Here is a 20,027-nt window from a genome sequence, read left to right as displayed (position 1 = left end):
AATGTCTATAGTACAGAGGAGAAAGTGCTGGATGTCTTGAAATATATGAAACACAGGACTTGATCAGGTGTACCCTGGAACTCTGTAGGAAGCAAGGGAAGTGATTGCTTGGCCTCATACTGAGATATTTGTATCATCGATAGTCACAGGTGAGGTGCTGGAGGACTGGAGGTTGACTAATATGGTGCCACTGTTTAAGAAGGGCAGTAAGGACAAGCCAGGGAACTATAGACGCCGGTGGCGGCAAGTTGTAGGAGAGAATCCTGAGGGTCAGGATGTATTTGTATTTGGAAAGACAAGGACTGATTAGAGATAGTCAACATGGCTTTATGTGTGGGAAATCATGTCTCACAAACTTGATTGAGTTTTTGGAAGAAGGAACAAGAGGATTGATGAGGACAGAGTGGTAGATGTAATCTATATGGACTTCAGTAAGGGGTTTGATAAGGTTCCCAATGGGAGACTGGTTAGCAAGGTTACATCTCAAGGAATACAGGGAGAAGGAGCCATTTGGATACAGAACTGGGTCAAAGGAAGAACAGAGAGGGTGGTGGTGGAGGGTTGTGACCAGTGGATTGCCACAAGGATCGGTGCTGGGTCCACTACTTTTCGTCATTTATACAAATTATTTGGATGCGAGCATAAGAAGTATAGTTAGTAAGTTTGCTGATGACACTAAAATTGGAGATGTAGTGGACAGCGAAGAAGGTTACCTCAGATTACAACAAGATCTTGACCAGATGGGCCAATGGGCTGAGAAGTGGCTGATGGACTTTAATTCAGATAAATGCGAGGTGCTGCATTTTGGGAAAGCAAATCCTAGCAGGACTTATATACTTAATGGTAATGTCCTAGGGAGTGCAGCTGAACAAAGAGACCTTGGAGTGCAGGTTCACAGCCCCTTGAAAGTGGAGTCACAGGTGGATAGTGAAGAAGGCGTTTGGTATGCTTTCCTTTAGTAGTCAGAGTATTGAGTACAGGAGTTGGGACGTCATGTTGTGGCTGTACAGGTCACTTATTAGGCCACTGTTGGAATTCTGGTCTCCTTCCTATCGGAAAGATGTTGTGAAACTTGAAAGGGTTCAGAAAAGATTTACAAGGATGTTGCCAGGGTTGGAGGATTTGAGCTATAGGGAGAGGCTGAACAGGCTGGGGCTGTTTTCCCTGGAGCGTCAGAGGCTGAGGGGTGACCTTTTTTTGATTAGATTAGATTACTTACAGTGTGGAAACAGGCCCTTCGGTCCAACCCTCACTCTGGCCATCCTCTTGTTCCTCACTTAAGTGTAGAACACCTTGGAGTTTTCCTTAATCCTACCCGCCAAGGCTTTTTCATGCCGCCTCTAGCTCTCCTAAGTCCATTCTTAGTTCCTTCCTGGCTACCATCTAACCCTCTAGAGCCCTATCAGAACCTTGCTTCCTCAACCTTAAGTAAGCTTCCTTCATCCTCTTGATTAGATGTTCCACATCTCTTGTCATCCAAGGCTCCTTCACCTGACCATCTCTTCCTCGTCTCAGTGGGACAAACCTATCCAGCACTCATAGCAAGTGCTCCCTAAACAACCTCCATATTTCAGTCTTGCATTTCCCCAGAATACCTGCTCCCAGTTTATGCTCCACAGTTCCTGTCTAATAGCATTATAAGTCCCCCTCCTCCAATTAAATACTTTTCCACTCTGTTTGCTCCTATCCCATTCCATGATCACTATCATGGTGAAATGGTGTCAGAGTGAGAGATTTGACATCTGACCTGGTTCGTTGCCAAGCACCAAATCCAATACAGCCTTCCCTCTCATCAGCGTATCTGTATACGGAGTCAGGAATCTTTCCTGGACACACCTGACAAAATCTGCTCCATCCAAACTATTTGCACGAAGGAGGTTCCAATCAATATTAGGGAAGTTGAAGTTACCCATGACAACAATCCTGTTACTTCTGCAACTTTCCAAACTCTGCCCCCCATCTGCTCCTCCGTGTCTCTGTTGTTATTGCTATAGACCTATAGCAAACTCCCAATAAAGTAGTTCAGGCTTCCTCATTGAATGTTTTTAAAGCTAAGATAGATCATTTTTTGAATAGTGAAGAAACTAAGTGTTATGGTGAGAGGGTGGTAAGTGGAGCTGAGGCCACAAGAAGATCAGCCATGTTCTTATTGAATGGCACAGCGGGTTCGAAGGGCCAGTTGGACCACTCCTGGTGCTCATGTTCTCATATAGAAGGCAATACAGCAGTACTGTACATCACTCCAACATAACATACGAGCAACATAAATACTTCTGCGCGATAAAATGATGTTGGCAGGGAAAGTGCAATGGATGACAGTTTCTTTGGTTGCACAGAGAGCGCTAGTTAAGATTTCAACTTCAAATTGAATGGAAAGCAAAGAAGACCATTCAGACCATTGAGCCATAATTCAACAGGATTATGGTTGATCTGCACCTTAATTCTATTTACTTGTTTTGTTCCAAATCCCTTAATACCCTTATATAACAGCTATGAAAAATTTTAATTGATCCAACAACCAAAGTTGAGAATATAGAATACAGAATATCCTTTATTGTCATGTGTACTCCATTGTGAAAGTGCAGTGAAAAACTTTTACAATGTCTGTCTCTTATGGTGCCATCTTAGGTATAAGTACCTAGGTACAAATCTTGGATACAGAAGCAAAATTTTAAAAAGTTGCATTACTTTAGAAAGTTTAAAAAATAAGTTAGAAATAAGACATTGTTAAAGGATAATGGATTGACGTTAGAGTCAGGTAAAACATTTCAAAGGAACATCATACTGTAGCAGCTCGGTGCAAGGTCTCCGCACCTGGACTGACTGCCCGCACCAGATCCCAGCCCAAAGCCGTCCCTGCTCCGCTCTGTACCAGTACTCAGATGCTCCAAGGTAAGTTCCAGGACTGCCTCCTCTGCACCGGTCTCCTCCCAGGACTCACTGCCCGTGGGCTGCTCTGGGGCTGCTTCCCCAAACAGTGCCTCAGGAATCGCTTGGGGGATGCAATTCAACAATCGAGTAAACAATGTTGCAAAGTGAATTTACACAGATGTCAGCACAAAAAGGACTTCAATGTGATTTTCTCTTCTATCTGTTAACATCTACCATCTTGATCCTGATCTGAATGGTGCAATTCTTTAAAAATGCAATCATTTCTGTGGGATGTGGGCGTCGCTAGATGGCCAGGATTTATTGCCCATCACTAGTTGCCCCTTGAGAAGGTGGCAGTGAGCTGTCTTCTTGAACAGCTGCAGTCCATCTGATTTGGATTGATTCACAATGTCATCAGGGAGAGAATTCCGGGATTTTGAACAGCAACAGTGAAGGAATGTTGATATATTTCCAAGTCAGGATGGTGACTAGTTTGGAGGGGAACTTGAAGGTGGTGGTGTTCCCATATATCTACTACCCTTGCCCTTCTAGATGGAAATGGTCGTGGGTTTGGAAAGTGCTGCCTGAGGATCTTTGGTGAATTTCTGCAGTGCATCTTGTAGATAGTATACACTGCTGCTACTGAACATCGGTGTGGAATGGATGCTTGTGGATGTGGTGCCAATCAAGTGGGCTGCTTGGTCCTGGATGGTGCCAAGTGTCTTGAGTGTTGTTGGAGCTACACTCATCCAGGCAATTAGGGAGTATTCCATCACACTCATGACTTGTGCCTTGTAGATGGTGGACTGAGTTTCAAGAGTCAGGAGGTGCGTTACTCGCCACAGTATTCGTAGTCCCTGATCTGCTCTTTGTAGCCACTGAGCTTATATGGTGAGTCCAGTTGAGTTTCTGGTCAATGGTAACCCCAAGGATGCTGACTGTGTGGGATTCAGTGATGGTAACACCATTAAAAGTCAAGAGGAGCTGGTTAGATTGTCTCATACTGATGATAGTCGTAGCCTGGCATTCGTGTGGTGCAAATGTTACTTGCCACTTGTCAGCTCAGGCCTGGATATTGTCCAGATTACGTTGCATTTGGACACTGACTGCTTCAGTATCTGAGAAATCACACATGGTGCTGAATATTTTGCAATCATCGGCAAACATCCCCACTTCTGACCTTATGATGGAGGTAAGGTTATTGATGAAGCATCTGAAGATGGTGGGGTCTAGGGCACTACCCTGAGGAACTCTTGCTGTGATGTCCTGGAGTAGAGATGACCTACCTCTGACTACCACAACCGTCTTCCTATGTGCCAGGTATAACTCCAACCAGTGAAAGGTTTGCCCCGGTTTCCCATTAATGCTAGTTTTGCCATGGCTCCTTGATGCCACACGGTCAAATGCAGCCTTGATATTAAGAGCTGTCACCCTCCCCTCATCTCTGGAATTCAATTCTTTTGTCCATGTTTGAACCAAGGCTGTAATGAGGTCAGGAGCTAAGTGACCTTGGCGGAATCCAAACTAGGCTTCACTGAGCAGGTTATTGCTGAGCAAGTGTTGTTTGATAGCACTGTTGATGACACCTTCCATCACTTTACTGATGACCAAGAGTAGACTGACGGGGTGGTAACTGGTCGAGTTAGTTTTGATTTGCCCTGCTTTTTATGTACAGATTAGATTCCCGACAGTGTGGAACCAGGCCCTTCAGCCCAACAAGCCAACACCGACCCTCCGAAGAGTAACCCACCCAGACCCATTCCCCGACCCTATATTTACTCCTGACTAATGTACCTAATATTATGGGCAATTTAGCATGACTAATTCACCTGACATGCACAACTTTGGATTGTGGGAGGAAACCCACGCAGGCACAGGGAGGATGTGCAAACTCCATACAGACAGTCACCTGAGGCGAGAATCAAACCCAGATCCCTGGTGCTGTGAGCCACCGTGCCACACTGGACACAAGACATACTTGGACAATTTCCAACATTTCTTATGGATAGAACAGAATCCCTACAGCGTGACAACAGTCCATTCGGCCCAACAAATCCACACTGACCTTCCAAAGAGTAACCCACCCAGACGCACTTCCCAACCCCACTATCCTATATTTACCTACACATCCCTGAATACTATGGGCAACTTAGTATGGCCAATTCACCTAACCTGAACATCTTTGCATTGTGGGAGGAAACCAAAGCACCCGGAGGAAACCCACGCTGACACGAGGAGAATGTGCAAACTCTGCACAGTCATCTGAGGCTGGAATTGAATTAGGGTCCCTGGCGCTGTGAGGCAACAGTGCTAACCACTGAGTCACTGTGCCGCATTGTCAGGTAGATGCCAGTCTTGTAACTACACTAGACCAGTTTAGCCACAGGAGTGGCAAGTGCAGGAGCGCGTCTTCAGCACTATTGCTAGACTGTTATCATGACCTGTAACCTTTGCAGTATCCGGTGTCTCCAACTGTTTCTCGATATCACGCAGAGTAAATCTAATTGGCTGAAGACTGGCATCAGTAATACTGGGGACCACTGGAGGAGACCGAGATGGATCATCCACTTGGCACTTCTGGCTCAAGATGGCAGCAAGAGCTTCAGACATATCTTTTGCACTGTGTTGGTCTCATCCATCATTGAGGATGGGGATATTTGTGGAGCCTCCTCATCCAGTGAGTTGTTTAATCATCCACCATCGTTCACAAATGAATGTGGTAGGACTGCATAGCTTAGATCTGATCCGTTAATTGTGGGATCATATAGATCTATCACTTACTGCATATACTGTTTGACAGGCAAGTGGTCCTGTTTGGTGGCTTTATCTGGCTGACATTTCATTTTCGGATATGCCAGGTGCTGCTCCTGGCAAGTCCTCCTGCACTCTCCGTTAAACCAGGGTGATTCCCCTGGCTTGATGGTAATGTTTGAGTGGGAGATACACCAGGCCATGAGGTCACAGATTATGCTGGAGTAGAATTCTGTTGCTGTTGATGGCCCACAGCGTCTCATGGATGCCCAGTCTTGGGCTTTTAGATCTGTTCGAAGTCTGTCCCATTTAGCATGGTGATGATGCCACACAAGATGATTAGGGGGTTAGATAGGGTTGACAGTGAGAACCTTTTTCCACGTATGGAGTCAGCTATTACAAGGGGGCATAGCTTTAAATTAAGGGGGGGTAGATATAGGACTGATGTTAGGGATAGGTTCTTCACTCAGCGAGTCGTAAGTTCATGGAATGCCCTGCCAGTAGCAGTAGTGGACTCTCCCTCTTTATGGGTATTTAATCGGGCATTGGATAGGTATATGGAGGATAGTGGGTTAGTGTAGGTTAGGTGGGCTTTGATCGGCGTAACTTCGAGGGCCGAAGGGCCTGTACTGCGCTGTAATGTTCTATGTTCTATGTTCTATGTTCTACAACAGGATGGAGGTTATTTTCGATCTGAAGGCGGGACTTATTATCCACAACGACTGTGTGGGGTCGCTCTTACCAATACTGTCATAAGCAGATGCATCTGCAGCTGGTAGATTTGGGAAGGATGAGGTCGAGTATGTTTTTCCCTCTTGTTAGTTCCCTCGCTGCCTGCTGCAGACCCAGTCTAGCAGCTATGTCCTTTAGGACCCAACAAGCCCTATCAGAATTACTGCTGCTGAGCCATTCTTGACGGTGGACATTGAAGTCCACTACCCGGAATACATTTTGTGCCCTTGCCATCCTCAGTGCTTCCTCTAAGTGCTGTTCAACATGGAGTAGTACTGATTCATCAGCTGAGGGAGGATGGTACATGGTATCAGCAGGAGGTTTCCTTGCCCATGTTTAACCTGAAGCCATTAGACTTCATGGTTCCGGCATCAATGTTGAGAACTCCCAGGGCAACCCCCTCCCGGCTGTGTACCACTGTGCCTCTGCTGAGTCTGTCCTGCCAGTGGGACAGGACATATCCAGGGGTGGTGATTGTGGTGTCTGGGATGCTGTCTTTAAGGTATGAATCTGTGTGTATGACTATGTCAGGCTGTTGCTTGACTAGTCTGTGAGACAGCTCTCCCAATTTTGGCATAAGCCCCAAGATGCTAGTGAGGAGAACTTTGCAGGCTCTGCCATTGTATTTTCCAGTGCCTAGGTCGATACTAGGTGATCCGTCCAGTTTCATTTCTTTGGGACTTTGTAGCAATTGGTACAACTGAATGGCTTGCTAGGCCATTTCCGAGGGCAACTGAGAGACAACCACATTGCTATGGGTCTGGAGTCACATGTTGGTCAGACCAGATGACAATTGCATATTTCCTTTCTCTGAAGGACATTAATGAACCAGATGGAGTTTTCCAAAAAGCAATGATTTCATGGTCATCAGTTGATTCTTAATTCCATATTTTTGTTTTATTTATGCCATGGTGGGATTCAAACCCAGGTTCCCTGGGTCTCTGGATTACTAGTCTAGCAATAATACCACTAGGCCATCGCCTTCCATTCAAATTTGAGCAAGTTGCTGCAGTCAATTACAATGGAATATATCCAAGTCAGTACCTGTAACATTGCGAGAATTAATGTTTGTTAAAGTTCTTACCTTTAGATAATGGACTTGCATAAAACTTTTTCCTACATTTAGACCATGTTTGACAATTGTTGACCCAGAGTCACTCGCTGCACCAGTATTCTGTTTGTTAGGTCTGTAAAATGAAAACAATTCCATCAAAACATCACAAAATATAGTAGGGTATCAATTCTCTATCAGAAATCTGCAAACCAGCAACAAAGTTACAGTAAGTATCACATGTATTTGCAGTGATTCTGGGAGACTAATGTTGGAATGTGCAGCCTCACGGAGGCATTCTCTAGCCCTGCAAAGTCCAATGAAAAATAATAATTCCATCAAAACATCATAAAATATAGTAAGGTATCAATTCTCTATCAGAAATCTGCAAGCCAGCAACAAGTTTACACAAAGTATCACGTGTTTGCAGTGATTCTGGGAGACTAATGTTGGAAACTGCAGCCTCATGGAGGCAGTCCAATCCAAAAGACAACACTCCAAACCACCCTGTCTCCTACCATCAAACCAATTTTGTATCCAATTAACAAGATCCCCCAAATCCCAAGTGCTCAAATTTTACTAATCAGTCTACCATGCGGATCTTTGTCAAAGGTTTTATTAAAGTCTATATAGACAATGTCTACTGTTCTGCCCTCAATTCTTTTGGCTATGTCCTCAAAAAACTCAATCAAGTTTGTAAGGTAAACTTGTCAGTCAGCCAAAGCGATACTGACTATCCTGAATCAGTCCTTGCCTCTCTGATTGCATGTAAATCCTATCTTTCAGAATCCCCTCCAATAATTTACTTACCACTGATGTCAGACTCACTGGTCTACTGTTGCCAGACTCTTCCTTACAGCCTTTCTTAAATAAAGGCACAACATTAGCCGCCCTGCAGTCCTCCGGCACCTCACACATGGATATAGATGATACAAATTTCTCTGCTAGGGGCCCAGCAATTTCTTCCCCGACCTCCCACAACGTCCATGGATACACTTGATCAATCCTGGAAATTTATCCACCTTTAAGCTTTTTCAGACCTCCCACAATTCCTCTTTTGTAATATGAACTGCTTACAAAACATCAATATTTATTTCTGCAAGTTCCCTAGCTTATGTGGTGAGAATTTGAGTACAAGAAGCACAATCAGCCGTTGTTATATAAGATTTGTAATAGAGTGAAGAGGTTTTTAAAAGACTTTAGGAAATTGGGATAGGTTGATATGTACTAATGATATAGCAAAATAGCATAGCTTGGGAGGGAAAAAGCAATGCAAGTATGAAAAGGTACAGAACAATAACAATGAAAGGAGACATCTAATTGTTTAGCGACGTAATTCACTGAAATTGAGTACAGTTACTAAGATCATAAGAAATAAGACAATTTGTGGTTTAATACATAAGAGCATAGAGTGCAATAGCTAAGATATATTGATAAATTTGTACAACACAATAATTAGACAACATTACACAGCTTAAAATTCTCCATTATAAAACCATTAAAGTAATATAGATAATATTGCACAGCTTCACCAAAATGATAACAAGGATGAGACACTCAAGATATTTGGACTATTTCTACAGGAGGCAACAAAACTAATACAAGATATAGTAGAGAAGGATTCTGATGAGCTTAATAGAGCAAATAAGGTAAGATCACTCTCTTTGACCACAGAATCAGGATTATAATTCATCAGCTGAAAGTTATCACTAAGTATGCAAGAAGCACGGGTAGCATGGTGGTGCAGTGGTTAGCACTGCTGCCTCACAGCGGCAGAGACCTGGGTTCAATTCCCACCTGGGGCAACTGTCTGTGTGGAGTTTGCACATTCTCCCTGCATCTGCGTGGGTTTCCTCCGGGTGCTCCGGTTTCCTCCCACAGTCCAAAGATGTCCAGGTTAGGTGAATTGGCCATGCTAAATTGCCCGTAGTGTTAGGTGAAGGGGTAAATGTAGGGGAATTGTAGGTGGGTTGCTCTTCGGAGATTTGCTGTGGACTTGTTGGGCCAAAGGGCCTGTTTCCACATTGTAAGTAATCTAATCTAATGTAGGTCCAGAAGCAAGGACCACAGCCAAACTCTGAGCAAGTTCTAGCATCAAGCCAGGTTAGGAGAAATTGTTGATGTAGAAACTTGTTGTAGCATGGAATGCTTTGCCATCGGAACTGAAATAGAGACCAATGGACTTTTCATGGAATAAAAATGGATAAATTTTAAAATAAATGACAATGTAGGGCTGTGGAGGGAGCAATAATTTCAAATTTGCAAGGCATTAGCAAAGAGTTAGCATGGATATAACGTTCTGAATGACATCCTTGTAAGTTGTAAATTCTCTATATTTCAATAGAGAATTAAAAACTTCAAAAAGCAGTGCGTTGGGAATGAAAAATAGTCTAATTGTACAAGGAAGTGAAACAGATCAACCAAGAAAGCAATAAATATCAGCAACCACTTGCAAATAAAATAGATAAACATGTTATGAGATTCACCAGAGCTGAAAAGTTGGAGGCAAGGACATTTTTTAAACTGGGTTCAAAGGCAGTTGAGCCAAAACAAGCTACTACATCATGTATTACAAGGAAAGATTCAACTTAAAATTGAAAATTACATACATCACAGCAAACACCTATATTTTGACTTCACATTTAAAATCTGTTTATTTCAAATATGTGAATGTCCAAACTGTCTGATTCAAGTGAATTTTCTGAATATTATTTTATAAGTTTCAGACCATTTTTTTAAGACAACATGATGTCTTATGATAGGACATCATCACTGAAGTGCAATGTAGCTGTGCTCACCTCAGCACTTGCAATTCTTCTTCAGAGTTCAGAATTTCATCTCGGAGCCTTCGCCATCGCAGCAGGGACTTCAGTTGGTGCTGTTCTTTAGCTGCTTCCTCTGAGAGCTAGAAAAATATATTAAATTAGTATATGCATTCTAATTAAAAGTAGAAAATACATTGATTGATATACGAAAGGAACAAGCAAACTGTATCATTCAGAATTCTTCTCAATATTAAACCTGTTAAGCAGATCACATTTAGAAAAAATGCCAAATTATTTTTGAGTTTTACTCACCCTCTTCATTCAACTGGTAATTGGAAAGATTAATAGAAAAGATGGGACAGCTCTGTGCTCAGGGACCCAGGTTCGAATCCATCCTCGGATAACTGTCTGTGTGGAGTTTGCGCATTCTCCCTGTGTCTGTGTGGGTTTCCTCTGGATGCTCGGGTTTCCTCCCACAGTCCAAAGATGTGCAGGTTAGGTGGACTGACCATGACAAATTGTCCCGTACTGTCCAGGGATTGGGAGGCTAAGTGAATTATCGAGGGGAAATACAGGGTTACAGGAATGGGAGGGATGCTCTTTGGAGGGTTAGTGTGGACTCAATGGAGCAAATGGCTTGTTTCCACACTGTTGGGATTATCTGAATCTATGAAAAAACAATGACCAGCTTTGCGTCATTAATCATATCCCTACAATCTGGAATAAGGCCATTTGGTCAATTGAGTCTGCACAAACCGGCCGCAAAGCATCCCAAACACTCCCAGCCCCCCTACCTTCTCCCCATAATCCTGCATTCACCATGGCTAACCCACCCAGCCTGCACACCCCTAGTCACTACAGGCAATTTAGAATGGTCAATTCACTTAACCTGTACATTTTTGGACGGGGGAGAAAACCACACTACTTGGTGGAAACCCATGCAGACACGGGGAGAATTTGCAAGCTCCACAGTCATCCAAAGGCAGAAGTGAACCTGGGTCTGGGCACTGTGAGGCAGCAGTACTATGCACTGCACGACCCTACTGCTGGTATAACATTTCAATGTAAAGTATATTTATAAAAATTGAATCCCTAAAAACTGTTTGTTATTTTCTTTTTAAAATGGAAGTCTAAAGAAAATTGTGTAGATCCCTTCTATTGTCAAAACATATGCAAATTTAATTAACTATTCTCTGAGAAGTATGAGGACAAAATTTCAAACCTTAACACAGTATTGACAAAAACCCACAGCAGAGTTTGAAAGATATATCCAATTTATAGACACAATCTAACTTGACTCCTCACCCAACTCTGCTTAGCAGTCCTGACTTCATAAGACTTTAAGACTCTAAGACATAGGAACGGAAGTTGCCCATTCAGCCCATTGAGTCTGCAACTCAATGAGATCATGACTGATCTAATAATGTTCACTCCACTTTCTTGCCTTATCCTCATTATCCTTGATTCCCTTAAAAATCTGGCTATCTCAGCCTTGATTATACTTAATGACACAGCCTTCTGCTGCAAAATAATTCCACAATCCTCAGTGAAGAAATTGTACCTCATCTCTGTCTCTGACTTATATATGCGAACCCTTATTCCGAGGTTGTACCTTCTGGTCCCAATCACTCCCACAAAGGAAAACAATCTTTCTGTATCCACTCTGTCAAGTCCCCTAACAATCTTGCATGTTTTAGTAAGATTGCCTCTCTTTCTTCTAAATTCCAATGAATACAGGCCCAACTGACTCAACCTCTCTTTATAAGACAGTCCCTCCATACCTAGTACCTAGTGAACATTGTCTGGACTGCTTCCTTTGCCAGTACATCTTTCCTTAGATAAGGGGCCCAAAACTATTCACAGTATCCCAGCCATGGTCTGACTAGTGCTTTGCATACTTTTAACAAAACTTCTCTATGTTCCATTCCCTTTCAAATAAAGGCTAACATTCCAAATGCCTTTCCCGTTACCCACTACTGCTACTGTTTTATGATTTATGGACAAGGACTCCCAAATTAGATTAGATTAGATTCCCTACAGTGTGGAAACAGGCCCTTTGGCCCAACTAGTCCACACCGACCCTCCAAAGAGTAATCTACCCAGACCCATTTCCCTCTAACTAATGCACCTGACACTATGGGCAATTTAGCATGACCAATTCACCTGACCTGCACATCTTTGGACTGTGGGAAGAAACCGGAGTACCTGGAGTAAACCCACGCAGACACAGGGATAATGTGCAAACTCCACACAGACAGTCACCCAAGGCTGGAATCGAACCTGGGACCCTGGTGCTATGAGGCAGCAGTGCTAACCACTGAGGCACTGTGCTGCCCTAATTGCTCTAGTCTGTAGCTTTCTATAACCGTTCTCTTTTTAAATAATATTCAGCCCCTTTATTCTCCCTGCACAAGGCATAAACTCAATTTTCCACATAATATTCCATCTACTAAGTGTTTGCCCACTCATTTATCCTGCCTATATTCTTCTATCCTGCTTTTTGTGTCATCTTCACTGTTTGCCTTCCTACCTACTTTTGTGTCATCCCTAAACTTGGCTACAGTGCATTCAGTTTTCTCATCCAAGTTTTTATTATAAATTGCAAATAATTGTGGCCCCAGCACTGATTCCTATGGAACTCCATCCTGAAAATGCCACCCTTATCTCAACTTTGTCTATTAGCTAGCCAATTCTCTATTCAGGCTAATATACTACCTCCAAAGCCATTATTAAATTGTCTAATGTGTAGTACCTTATCAACCTTTCTGAAAATCCGAGTATATTACATCCACAACTTCATTTGGTCCTCATTCCATTTTAACGCATTCTGATAAATCTTATCCCCACTCTCTTCTTTCTGCAATATCTAACTATCTTTGTGTAGTTCCCATACACATTCCTTTATTGATAGAAAACCAAGAGGCCTTAAGTTTAAGCATGTTAATTTGTTGAATGTTTTATAGGATGCAAACTGGCAGTAAGTAATGATGTCTCAATTCTAGTATATGCCCAATTTTAAATAATAGGGCTTTTTTGGAGGGAGTGAGGGAAAGGGGTGTACCTTTCATTATTTTGGTCCACACACACATTGTATTGCTGGGTAACTCTTCCTGCCCTTGGTTTCGCATCAATAACTTTCTTTCATTACTCTTCGTAATCGATGGCTTTGACCATTACACTTTACAAAGAGGTGAGGAAGGGCATTAGGAGAAAATGAGGACTGCAGATGCTGGAGATCAAAGTCAAAAAGTGTGGCTCTGGAAAAGTACAGCAGGTCAGGCAATATCCGAGGAGCAGGAGAAGTGATGTTTCAAGCATAAGCCCTTCATTAAAGACATTACTTTGGGATTCCAAAGGTTTTAAATCATTCAGATGGGAAAGAAGCTTGTGAGCGAAAAACTCACGTGGATGTTACTGGAGGTATTTGGTCCAAGCAATCATGAACTCTGGTTTCCGTACCTGGAACTCATAGAGAGTCTTTACCGACTCCAGTTCAAATGATAAGCTCCCACAAAGTTGTGCAAACACTTTCCCAAATTTCAATTTGATGGCAAATAATATGTAACAGATCAGAAATGGAGGTAGGTATGAATCTATAACAGCAGGGGCAAATCATGGATTAAAATCAAAGGCTGAGGATTGTAAGGGGAGCCAAGGTGGACACAGATGGAACTTATTTCTGGATTAGTGGTGCTGGAAGAGCACAGCAGTTCAGGCAGCATCCAAGTAGCTTTGAAATCGATGTTTCAGGCAAAAGCCCTTCATCAGGATGAAGGGCTTTTGCCTGAAACGTCGATTTCGAAGCTACTTGGATGCTGCCTGAACTGCTGTGCTCTTCCAGCACCACTAATCCAGAATCTGGTTTCCAGCACCTGCAGTCATTGTTTTTACCACAGATGGAACTTATGGAAAGTAAGAGAACAGTTTGGGATTGGACAGAACTTGAGATTGAATCATGTCAGCATTAAGGTCAAGGGAACAAGAATAGAACAAGGAGTTAGGGATTTGCTTTTTTTATATACTTTTAAGGGATATGAATATTAGTGCAAGGCTACCACTTGTTGCCCATCTCTAATTAATCTTGAATTGAGTGACTTGCTAAGTCATTTTAAAGGCCAACTAAGAGTCTCCGAGCCCGGAGACACATGTAAGCCAGACCAGAGAAGAACAGCACATTTTCATCCCTAAAGGACCCAACGAAATAGGTTTTATCAAAAACCAACAATTACTGGAATTAACTTTCAATACCAGCTTTGTTCATTAAATGTAAGTTCCACTAGCTGTTATGGCAAAATATGAACCCAAGTCCCCAGAGCATTAACCTGCACAAATGAATTCCAAACCCAAAGGCATTCTCATTATGCCACAGTCTTAAATCCCTATACATAAGGCCTGCTAAAGTACTATAGAGGGCCTAGGAGCTCAGGAACATAATTCTTTGAAGTTTGGGTCACATATGCACAGAGTGGTTAAAAAGGCATTTGGGATACTTGCCTTCATTGCTCAGTCCTTCGAGTATAAGACTTGGGAAGTCATGTTGAGATTGTACAGGATATTGGTGAGGCCTTTTCTGGAATACTGTCCAGTTCAGTCGCCCTGTTCTGGGAAGGATATTATTAAGCTGGAGAGAGTTCAGAAGAGATTTACCAGGATGTTGCTGGGAATGTCGGGTTTGAATTATAAGAGAGGCTGGATAGACTGGGACTTTTTTTCTCTGGAGCATAGATGGTTGAGGGATAAATATATAAGAGGTTTATGAAATCATAAGAGGTATAGATAATGTGAAACGGCAGATGTCTTTTCCCTTGGATAGGGGATTTCAAGTCTGAGGGGCATTTTTTTAAGGTGAGAGAAGAGAGATTTTAAGAAAGACAATTTTTGTATTTACTCAGAGTGCATTCGCATGTGGAATGAACTTCCAGAAGTGTTGGATATAAGCACAGTTACAACATTTTAAAATCATTTGGATAAGTTCATGAATAAGATATCTTTGGAAGGATATGGCCTAGTGCAGGTAGGTGGGACTAGTTTAGTTTGGGATTATGGTCAGCATGTACTGGTTGGTCCAAAGGATTTGTTTCCTTGCTGTATGACTCTAATCAACCCCAACACCTTGGAAAGCATAGAGATGTAGAACCCTCCTCTAAACACAAAGAGTAGCGCTGAGATGAAGTGTGGCCAAGTAAACTGCATGCTTTCATGCCAAAAGTTAGGAACATTCGGGCCAACTGTTGGAGGTCACAAGCAAAAAACAGCAGGATTTGTTGAGATCTATGCAATCCATGCAGAGAATCGGGTTCAGCCAGCCTGGCAGGCCAGGCCATGGCTCTGATTGGGTCTGCAAATCCCTCCAAAAGCTCTCCTGGGAATGTGGATGAAGCTACACAAATTCCTTAGATTTTCTACCAAAAGAAGGGTAATTACATTACCAAAGGAGAGGCAAAAAAGCCTGTAGTCATACTGAGGGATGTAGAGGGCAGTCAAACTTTATTGCTGAGAAAAGGAATGATCTTCTCACCGAAGTGTGCAGTGAGTGGGTGCTGGCAAAATGCATTTACAAAGGGTACATGCCAATCTCCCTTTGCAGAGTGGGATCTTATGTTAGAACCAGTGATCATGGAGATCATTTCCAGGTTGCCATGAGCAAGTGAGGTTGGAAGACTTAAAGTGAGATTTAACAATGATCGGTGGGATCAAAGGTAACAAGCATCCCCAGTTCTCGCTGAGAACTCTGAGGTCAGGGAGATCAAACAGCTGCAGGAGATAGTACTTGCCATTTTCACAGACTGTGGGGGTCACATGGTCTATTACATCTGTGCAATGCACAAGCTGCTCAACTGAAGGTGGGGCAGAAGCAGTCCCTGAATGCATTGTGGGAAAACACCAACCTGTAATAAGATCTCCACCTAAAATTCCCAGGCTTATTTTTGGGAACCATTCAGTAACGTGTCAGAAACTGTGCGGGACCCTTGTGTGAAGCAAAAGCGCTCTATCACTGTAACCTTACTATTGGAGACATGACTACCTGCTTCTCAGAAGCTGTTTCCCTGAGAACCGTTTCCACCAAAAGAGTGGTGGGAGTTGACGCATTTATTCACACAGTATGGTCTGCCCACTGCATTAGGATTCATAATTCATGCCCAAAATAGTTAGAAAGTCATCGTAACCTGGATATGACCCAGTGGAAGTATGACCCACAATCACAGGTTGTTCTCGAAAAGTCCCGCCAGATTCTAAACACAATGATCAGGACATACTGCCAGGTTTATAGTTCTTCAGGTTTACTGCATTTGAATTAGTTTTCAGGCACCAAATGTGAGGGCCTCTGAAAATAGTCAAAGAAAGGTTTTAGAACCAAAGGAGGAAGTCTCCATGTTAAACTATACAGCAGAGGTCCAGCAGTGACTCAAGAAAGCTTGTGGTTTGGCCTGAAGACACTTGAAAATCTCTCAAGCACAACGAAGCCGGCAGACAAACATACCAGAGCTCAAACCATTCAGCCTTGTGTTAGTGCTCCTATAAATTCTTAAAAGCCTAGTGCAGTGGCCCTTTCAGCTTGCTAAGGGAGCTCAAGGAAGTAAACAGAGAAGCCCTGATCAAGGACAAAAGCAAAGGCTGTCTCATAAATCAATACGATAAAGCAATATTACTGCTAAGATGAGCAGGAGCAGATAACGATCAGTCCCATTGCCACTGCCATAGAGAAGAGGGGTGCGGCGCACAATAAACATACACTAGCTAGCTAATTGATTCAGAACTACTAACAAATGTGGACTCCTGATTCACTCACCTAAACACATCTCAGGGCTGAATAGCAAACAGGTTTAATAAGGTTGCTCGCAAGATTTAAAGGTTTATATAGAGTCAAGCCAGGATGTACCACCTTAGCTCCATGAGGTGAATGTGGGAGAGGGTCCTCCCATAAGACCACATCCCTTTCAGCCTTTCCAGAAAACGTTGCCCACATTCAGAAGAAGACCTGCCCCATGTTGAAGCAACAACTAAAACAGCTACACAGTGGTGGATGGCACTCCCCCATTGTACTCACTCCCAAGCCTGACAGGGTTCTCAATACCCCAGCAAGAAGACTGCTCAGATTGGGCAGGTAAAGAGGCATACATACAAAGATAAACTTACTCAAATGGTACTGGCAATTTCCCCTGATTGCTTACATAAAGGAAATCTCCATGTCAGTAATTCCAGACAGATAATTCCAGTATCAAATTATGCCATTTAGACTCCAAAACGCCCCCTGCCACCTTTCAAATGCTCATGAACCAGATAGCAGCAGGATTACCTAATTGCATAGATGATCTCCCACTGTAGAAAGATGACTTCCTCGTGTACAGCAACACCTGGTAAATTCACTTTGTCCTGGAAGAGGGCTTTGTGTTGCTCAGTCAGCTGATTTAGTAGGCTAACCCATTAAGGTGCCTATCATTGACAAGTACAGCCTATGGCTCCAAAGGCACAAACAGTAGCATAGTTCCCCATTTGCACAATAAAATTGGAAATCATGACATTCTTGGGAACTTCTGGCTGTACCTCAAATTTGTCTTAAATTTCAGCACTGTAGCTGCCTACTGTCAGAAATACTACAGAATACAGCAAAGATAAAATGAGCTGAAAGCTACCAGATATCTTTCAAGAACCATTCTAAACTTATAGCAAACCTTTAAAATAGTCATTGATTTGTGAGACATTGAGATAGCAGCTACCTTCTTCCATGAGAATGAATCGGAGATAGAAATACCTGTTGGCTGCTTCTGAAAACTAAATAAACTGGAACTAAATTTCTAAAAGTTAAAGAACTGAAAAGATAATATTGACCGAGGCTAGGATAAGGAATGGGTGAGTGTGTTATTACGTATATGGAACTATGTTTACTTGTTTTCTTTGTTGCATCAAATTCTCTGGATCTCACTTTATTCACCATGTATGGCAAGTCATAACAATGGATCAGAAATCCAGATTATTGACAAATATATTGAAATTTTAATTACAACGCATAAAGTCATGGAGTTCAACAGCATAGAAAAAGGCTTTTTGGCCTGCTTCAGTCAAAAACATCCACCAACTATTCTAATCCCACTTTCCAGAACTTGGCCCATCGCCTTGTACCCCTTCCATCAGGAATGTTACATTTAAAAGGTATTTAGGTGTGCAAGGATTTCTGCTTCTGCCACTCTTACAGACAGTGAGATCGAGATTCCCAATAGTCTGAGTGATAAAATTCTTTCTCATATTCCTTCTATACCTTCTACCCCTCACCTTATATCTATGATGACGATCACTGATCCCTCCACCAAGGGGAAATGTTTCTTCCTATCCATGCCCCTCATTATTTTAGCAATCACCTCACTACTCTTAAACTATCCCACTTGACTAATAAAGGCCTTTATCCCATATGCTTTCTTCACCACTTTAGTAATCTGTCCCGTTACCTTCAGGGGCCAGTGGACATGCGCACCAAGGTCCCTCTGATGATTTGTTTATCTGGTCCCACCTGCCAGCACCTGGCCCACATCCCTCCAAATTCTTCCCATTCATATACCCATTCAGATGCCTTTTAAATGTTGCAATCGTACTAGCCTCCACTACTTCCTCTGGCAGCTCATTCCATACTTGTACCATTCTATGCGTGAAAAAATTGCCCCTTAGGTCTCTTTTATAACTTTCCCATCTCACCCTCTCGTTCTGGACTCCCCGACCCCAGGGAAAAGACTTTGTTATTTATCCTATCCATGTCGTTCATGATTTATAAACCTCTATAAGGTCACCCCTCAGCCTCCAATGCTCCAAGGAAAACAACCCCAGCCCACTCAACCTTTCCCTACAGTTCAAATCCTCCAACCCTAGCAACATTCTTGTAAATCTTTTTTGAACCCTTTCAAGTTTCACAGCATCTTTCTGATAGGAAGGAGACCAGAATTTCACACATTATTCCAAACGTGGGCCTAACCAATGTCCTGTACAGCTGCAACATGACCTCCCAACTCCTGTATCAACACTCTGACCAATAAAGGAAAGTATACCAAATGCCTTCTTCACTATCCTATCTACCTGCGAATCCACTTTCAGGGAAGTATGAACCTGCACTCCAAGGTCTCCTTGTTCAGCAACACTCTCAAGGCCTTTACCATTAAGTGTATAAGTCCTGCTAAGATTTGCTTTTCCAAAATGCAGCATCTTGCATTTATCTAAATTAAACTCGATCGGTCACTTCTCAGCCCATTGGCCCATCTGATCAAGATCCCATTGTAATCTGAGGTAACTTTCTTCACTGTCCACTACACTTCCAATTTTAGTGTCATCTGCAAACTTACTATACATTTTATGCGCACATCCAAATCATTTATATAAATGATGAAAAGTAGAGGACCCAGCATCGATCCTTGTGGCACTCCACTGGTCACAGGCCTCCAGTCTGAAAAACAATCTCCACCACCACCCTCTGTCTTCTACCTTTGAGCCAGTTCTGTATCCAAATGGCTAGTTCACCCTGTATTCCATGAGATCTAATCTTATTAACCAGTCTCCCATGGGGAACCTTGTCGAATACTTCACTGAAATCCACATAGTTCACACCTACCGCTCTGCCCTAATCAATCCTCTTTGTTACTTCTTCAGAAAACTCAATCAAAAACTCAAATCGGAACGGCACGGTGGCTCAGTGGTTAGCACTGCTGCCTCTCAGCACCAGGTCCCTGATTCGATTCCAGCCTTGGGTGACTGTCTGCGTGGAGTTTGCACATTCTCCCAGTGTCTATATGGGTTTCCTCTGGGTGCTCCGGTTTCCTCCCACACTCCAAAGACGTGCGGGTTAGGTGAATTGGCCATGCTAAATTGCCCATAGT

The 20,027-nt window shown here is 42.8% G+C and overlaps 1 protein-coding gene across 6 annotated transcripts in view; it reads right to left on the bottom strand.

Annotated features, from left to right (window-relative positions):
• aopep (aminopeptidase O (putative)) overlaps positions 1-20,027 on the bottom strand; it is a 433,713-nt gene that overhangs the window by 257,873 nt on the left and 155,813 nt on the right. For all 6 annotated transcript variants that reach the window (XR_011962667.1, XM_072585937.1, XM_072585948.1 and 3 more), the window contains 2 exons: positions 10,204-10,310; positions 7,439-7,541 (listed from right to left, as the gene is read on the bottom strand). Coding sequence is in view for 5 of the 6 variants with exons in the window: in XM_072585937.1 (XP_072442038.1) it covers positions 7,439-7,541; positions 10,204-10,310 (210 nt within the window). In the remaining variant the exon portion in view is untranslated. The remainder of the gene's footprint in view (positions 1-7,438; positions 7,542-10,203; positions 10,311-20,027) is intronic.

The sequence above is a fragment of the Chiloscyllium punctatum genome, chromosome 2, assembly GCF_047496795.1.
Source record: "Chiloscyllium punctatum isolate Juve2018m chromosome 2, sChiPun1.3, whole genome shotgun sequence".
NCBI classification, from domain to species: Eukaryota; Metazoa; Chordata; class Chondrichthyes; order Orectolobiformes; family Hemiscylliidae; genus Chiloscyllium; species Chiloscyllium punctatum.
Note: the sequence above shows the minus strand (reverse complement) of the source record. Positions and strands in the feature narration are given on the sequence as shown.